The sequence below is a fragment of the Coffea eugenioides genome, chromosome 1, assembly GCF_003713205.1.
Source record: "Coffea eugenioides isolate CCC68of chromosome 1, Ceug_1.0, whole genome shotgun sequence".
Classification (NCBI taxonomy): Eukaryota; Viridiplantae; Streptophyta; class Magnoliopsida; order Gentianales; family Rubiaceae; genus Coffea; species Coffea eugenioides.
This window is the reverse complement of record NC_040035.1, coordinates 46,566,681-46,572,620: the sequence shown is the minus strand read 5'-3', so window position 1 is coordinate 46,572,620 and position 5,940 is coordinate 46,566,681. Positions and strand designations below refer to the sequence as shown.

Here is a 5,940-nt window from a genome sequence, read left to right as displayed (position 1 = left end):
AAAATAGTGTCATTTTGATACTAAAGGAATTTGTTATAGTTTAATATTATATATACTGTCAGTGTAAATATTTTTTACACTAACAAGTATAGATATATGATATATGAACAAAAGGTGAATTTAAAAATTGAATAACGATAATGTGACATTCATCTAAAAATTTTTTCTTTTTTTTTTTTTGTGTGAGGGGTCCTATAATACCCTTTTTTTTACCATCCGATCCAATTATTTCCTATCTAACTATGTGTATAAAGAATCTTTTACACTGATAGTGTATAAAAATTAATTCCATTTTACATCGATAATGTATAAAATTTAATCCCATTTAAAATTTAATTTTTGTATATATATATCATGAATCCAACTGTAATAATGTATATATTGTTATTGTATAAAAGATTTAGTCTTGTGATTTTTATCAAACATTTTTACGAAAAAAATACTTCTCATCTTTGCAAAATAGAAAAATTACTTTCCAAACTAGGAAAATGCAAACCGAAAAGTTTGTTTTTGTTTTTTAAAGAACGGGGCAAACACCAAGCTCCACTGTAGATCCGAAAAGCTGCGTCGGGTTGACCGCCAAACGAGAGCCCTAAAAAAGCCAATAACTCGAGGCAACATAACCCAGTACCGCCTCCAAACACGGTGTTAAAAGTTCGTTTCAAGTAGTAGCAGTGCGATCGAGTTGTTTTTCGCTTTTTTTCCACTTGAACGGGAAACACGCCCTGACGGCATGGCGGAGAAGAAGAGAAAAAAGAGAGACGAGAACGGGCACAAAAATAGGGGAGAATTCAAGAAGAAGAAGAAGAACGGTCGCAATAGCTCGAAGCAGGACAGGGAGGCTAGGAGGAGAACGGGTCCTCGTTTGCCCAATGCCCTACGGAAGGAACTTGATCTCTTAAACTCTACTACTCAGCTCTCTGACGACGACGCAGCCAGCGACTCCGATGTGGCCGCAACCAACGACCTTTACGAGTATGAAGAAGCTCTACCGGAGGAGGAATCCAAGAAGAATAAACGATTTGACTCCGTTGATAACTACGAATATGAGCTCCCGGAGGAATTTGAGGTCCATGCTTTAGCAAAATATATTTTTTTTCCTCGTATTTCTGAAATATCGGAGTAATTTTCTTCTTTTTGAGAATTCCGTTTATACGTCGAATACATTGTATGCATTTGAAGGTGGCATTGAGTTGGAGTGAAGATAATTAAAGTTAATAATGGTATACCCAAGATAAAAAAAAAGTTAACAATGGTATTTGTCGTTGCTGGAAATTATTATGCGGTGATTTTTTGGAACTTATTATTTTTCCTTTATGGTATTGCTAGTTTGAATTGTTTCCTTAATTGCTTTATTTCCTTTCGTCAAATAGGATGAAGATGTAGCATCAGATGATGGCAATGATGAAGGAGATGAGGCTAATAGGGGCGGTGATGAGCTTGATAATGAAGATGACGGAAGGCATTCTAGGATGCTGCAAGAGATCACTGGATTGCCTGGTGATGCCTTTGAAGGTAGTAATGATACTCAATTTTGTCGTTCATATTTTAGGCTAGGTTTGTTGCATGTCGCTCAACAAAGTTTCACCGACTTGTTGCTTTTGAGTCCATTGACTGAAGAAGAATATTTGATTTTTAACACCCGTAGGTTGCAATATGAAACATCTTTTAGCAAAATGTTCTTTTGGTACATTGTTTATATGCATCTTGACGACCTTATGTTCCTTATGCTGTCTGTACACTGATTTTCCAGGAGCTGGCATCTTTATACAATGGAAGCGGTTTCTACTAATTGTTTTCTGGGACATTCTCCTCTTCTGTTTTTTATGCCTATTTGTTTGCAGTGTTTGTTTCTTTCTTTCTCTGCTTGCTTGTAGTGAGTGATAAAGCTACCAGACCATATAATCCACTTGTAAAACTGAGAGCAATTAGGCTGATTAATTCTGTTACTCTCTCGTAGGTAAGAGGAAGAATAGTGATTTTGTCATATCTGAGGCATATCCGGAGTCTGAATACAATCCCAGTCGTGATATTCTTGAGGGTGACAGCCGCATAAGCATTGAGGACCTTTTGGATCCACTTCATGGGAAGTCCGGCTTCAGTAAACTCAGGAAGGATGTGCATCGAATGGAAAGGAAGTCTTTGTCCCTTAACGCACCTCTTCCAAGATCAGATCAAGAGAGATTGGAAAGAAAGGCAGCTTATGAGCTGTCAAAGAAGGATATTACAAAGTGGGAACCTCTTGTTAAGAGGAACCGAGAAGCACCCACTATATATTTTGATGAAGAAACAGATGTGGGGTTTTCCACTGTTGGATCAATAGCTTCTGAATTTAAACCAAGGAGTGTTTTTGAGAAGAAAATTGCATCATTGGTCAATGATAATGATATTATTGAAGCTCATAGAAAAGACGGTGCTAGACTTTTGGAACTGAATAAGGTATCCATATTCTATAAACATAGCTCAGATGCATCTCTCTTGGTCATGTTATTTATGAGATAACTCTCAAAGAATCTATTTGCCAATTAAGGCATGCCAAACTTAGTTTCCTGAATGATTTCCTTTTGCAACGTGATGCTGACAGATATCTGTTGAAGATGTGAGGGATCAACAGAATCGGCTTGCAAAAATGCGTAGTCTTCTTTTCCGTCATGAACTGAAAGCAAAACGTATAAGAAAGATAAAGTCTAAAACATATCATCGTCTGTTGAAGAAAGATCGCCTGAAAGCAACTGCTGCTGCAATGGAAATGGACCCAGAAGCTGCTAAAGAACTTGCAATGAAACAAGAGTTCAAGAGAGCAGAGGTAATTGACAAATTTGTCTAACACCCTTGACAACTGAAACTTGGATTTGAAAATGCAAGACTAGTGTGGAAAAAGAATAATGAGCTTACATGAGTCAATCCATTTTTCGCTGGCAATATTGCACAGGAACGCTTGACGTTGAAACACAAGAACAGCTCAAAGTGGGCAAAGCGCATTCTCCAGCGCGGTTTGAATATCCAAGATGATGGGACTCGAGCTGCTATAGCTGAACAACTCAATCAACATGCTCTGCTGACAAGAAAAATGAATTCTATGATGGGAAGTAGTGACGAGAGCAGTGATGAGGATTACTCTGATGACATTTTAATTGATTCAGATCAAGAAGGTCCATCAACAATGTTAAAGAAAGCAAAGGAAAAGACACTTGAAATACTAGAAGGGAATGAAGAGTTGCCTAAGTCAGGAGTTCTTTCTTTGCCTTTCATGGTAACTCTTTTTGGTTCATTGGAGATTTATTTACTTTATTTGCAGTGGTCCAACATCATTTTAGAAATTTATTCTGACCAAGACACCAGACTGCAAATTTGTATATTTGTTTAACTCTTCTGCCAACTTGTGTTCTCATAGGTCCGTGGCTTGAAAAAAAGAAAAGAGGCTGCTGATGAAGAAGCAAGGCTTGCTCTTCAGGATTATGAGCTGTCATTGAAGCAATTGGAAGATAAAAATGAGGAAGATAGTGAAAACCTCCATGTCTCCAGCGGGAGAAGGGTTTTTGGTGCTACTAAAAGGCAGGTTCAAGAATTTAAGGATAAGAACAATTCAGATAATTACTATGGAAACAGTGACAGCGACGAAGGCCTTGAGGCCATTGGAGGTGATGAGGAAGATGGAATGGACAAGAATAATGAGTCTCAGACAGATGTCAATATCAATCCTGATGTATTGCGTGAGGAGTCCGAGATTGGCCATGACCCTATTTTTAAGGTATGGAGTCTCTATTTTTCCAAATCCCCACCTGGCCCCTCTTTTCTTCTTTATCTATTCTTTAAAGGCACCATCCCACAGAGTTTGATGGGGTTATTTCTGTGGGTTTATAGAGTTTTGAGGACATTGTTAAAGAACCAGGCCCCAGAACTACGTACGAAGTCGCTCTTTTTGCGTCCAATTCATCGAAAAAGGTGAGTCATGTCTTAAAATTTTAGTTTCACATGTCTGAGGGAAAAAAGGAGTTTTTACCAAGTCTGATAGGATATCTGGATAATTAACAGATGAAAAACGTTGATGAGAAAATAGGAGTCCAGAACGAGGAAGTCTCTGATTGCAACACAACCAGGTACACTGAAATGGGGGACCTAGATATGGAGGTATGTCACCGCACGATATGCCACATATGCAACATACTAATGGAAATTGTTGCTTACTTGTGTTTGTGTTCTGGCTTTCTGTTTGTACGAAGGGAGAGAATGCTGATAGTGATACAGAGAGCGAAGGACAGATGGTGGATGGCATTTTGTCTTCTGGAACTAAGTCCACTTATGAGCAACCATCCCAGGAAGAACTTATACGCCGTGCTTTTGCGGGAGATGATGTTGAAGAGGAATTTGAAAAAGATAAAGAAGTGGTTTTGAATGAGGAAAATCCTGAACCAGAAAAACCGACTCTACTTCCTGGATGGGGTCAGTGGACTCACATACAGAAATCGAAAGGATTACCTTCTTGGATGATGGAAGAACATGAGAATGCTAAAAAGAAAAGGGAGGAAGCCCTTAAGAAGAGGAGAGATGCGCAGCTGAATCATGTTATAATATCTGAGAAGCTGGATAAGAAGGTCTATCTCCATCTTATTTGTTTTGTAATTTTGGATATGTGGTTCATACATTGCTTGTGTGTTACGAGGTGGGCATGTGTATTATAAAGGATGGAATATAGTTGAACACCCTTCTTTGCTGGGTAATCAAATGAAAGGATGGTGGCGAGATCCTTCTATCTTCCGTCTCAAGTTACTGTTGATGACGTCTAATCAATGTTTGCATTCATTGCAATTTAGTGGTTAAATGTGAAGCCTCTGTCATATTCTTTTGACTATAGTTTTTCCTCCTCTGTGACCTTAACAAGCATTTATTTGGTTTTGACAGGCTGAAAAACTTCATATGAAGACATTGCCCTTTCCTTACACATCCAAAGAAGTTTTCGAACAAAGTATGCGAATGCCTATTGGACCAGAATTTAACCCTGCTACAGCAATTGGAGCTCTTAATCGCCCAGAAGTGCGTTCCTGAAAACAGTGAATACTTTAGTCTTTGATTTTTGTGCTATTTGACAATTCCTCGCATGTGATCTTTTAGGAGTAAATATATTGTGTCAGGGAAATTAAAGATATTTGCTGGTCTTACCGTGCAATTTTGGAGAATTGCTCACTTTTGTGTTTTACTCTTGCCAGGTGGTGAAGAAGGCTGGTCTAATAATAAAGCCAATAAGGCTTGAGGATGTTGATCCCCATGAAAAGGTGGAGAATAATAGAAGCAAAAGACAGAAGCAGCAGATGAGCAAAAGTAAAGGCAAATCCAATAAAAATATGAAGTCAAGGGGACCTTGAAGACTGAGTGATGAGTCGTTTTATGCCTGAAATTTGTACGAGCAGGCAAGTAATCTACTGATTTTCTGAGGTTTTCAGTTTTGGCATAGGCAGGAAGGAGGTTGCCCAATCCTTTATTAACATATCTAGGGGGCGTTTGGTTCGCAGCTTGGAATCGGATTCGGATTTGGAATCGGATATCCTGGGTTTGGAATGAGACCTTTCATTCCAATACATCTGTTTGGTTCAAGTATCTGAAATGGGTATCATTACTATACTTGATGTTTGGTTCGTTGGTTCTTTCGGAATGGAATCTAATAAATTTCCAATTTTAACCTTACCTGTAAAATTGACAATAAACCTTGTCTTAGAGTTTCAAAAGAAAAATTACATAAATCTTATTAATAATCTTGTCATATGTTGGGGAGAGTTATGCAGGTTTTTGTATTTTTAAGGGTAAACAACAAAAAATCCCCCTGTGGTTAAGCAATCATACATAAAAACCCCCTGTGGTTTCATATCATACCAGTCGATACCCCGTGGTTTGAATTAACCTGAAAAGTGGACGAAAATCGTCAAAACAGACGGAGCTGAGTGA

At 38.2% G+C, this 5,940-nt stretch overlaps 1 protein-coding gene across 1 annotated transcript; it reads left to right on the top strand.

Moving 5' to 3' along the window:
• Positions 1-649: 649 nt before the first annotated feature.
• On the top strand, positions 650-5,682 carry LOC113777726 (U3 small nucleolar RNA-associated protein 14 homolog A). Its single transcript, XM_027322912.1, has 11 exons — positions 650-1,069; positions 1,374-1,515; positions 1,961-2,439; positions 2,585-2,806; positions 2,933-3,253; positions 3,395-3,751; positions 3,865-3,945; positions 4,036-4,131; positions 4,224-4,595; positions 4,903-5,034; positions 5,208-5,682. The coding sequence occupies exons 1-11, from the start codon at positions 734-736 to the stop codon at positions 5,361-5,363; spliced, it is 2,694 nt and encodes an 897-aa protein (XP_027178713.1). The 5' UTR covers positions 650-733; the 3' UTR covers positions 5,364-5,682.
• Positions 5,683-5,940: the final 258 nt, after the last annotated feature.

What these genes read in the sequence shown, in the direction of transcription:
- LOC113777726 (XM_027322912.1), top strand. Translation starts at nt 734, where the DNA reads ATGGCGGAGAAGAAGAGAAAAAAGAGAGACGAGAACGGGCACAAAAAT. An exon ending in TTCTTTCTTTGCCTTTCATG is followed by an intron (nt 3,254 to 3,394) that starts GTAACTCTTTTT and finishes GTGTTCTCATAG; the next exon opens with GTCCGTGGCTTGAAAAAAAG. An exon ending in CTGAGAAGCTGGATAAGAAG is followed by an intron (nt 4,596 to 4,902) that starts GTCTATCTCCAT and finishes TGGTTTTGACAG; the next exon opens with GCTGAAAAACTTCATATGAA.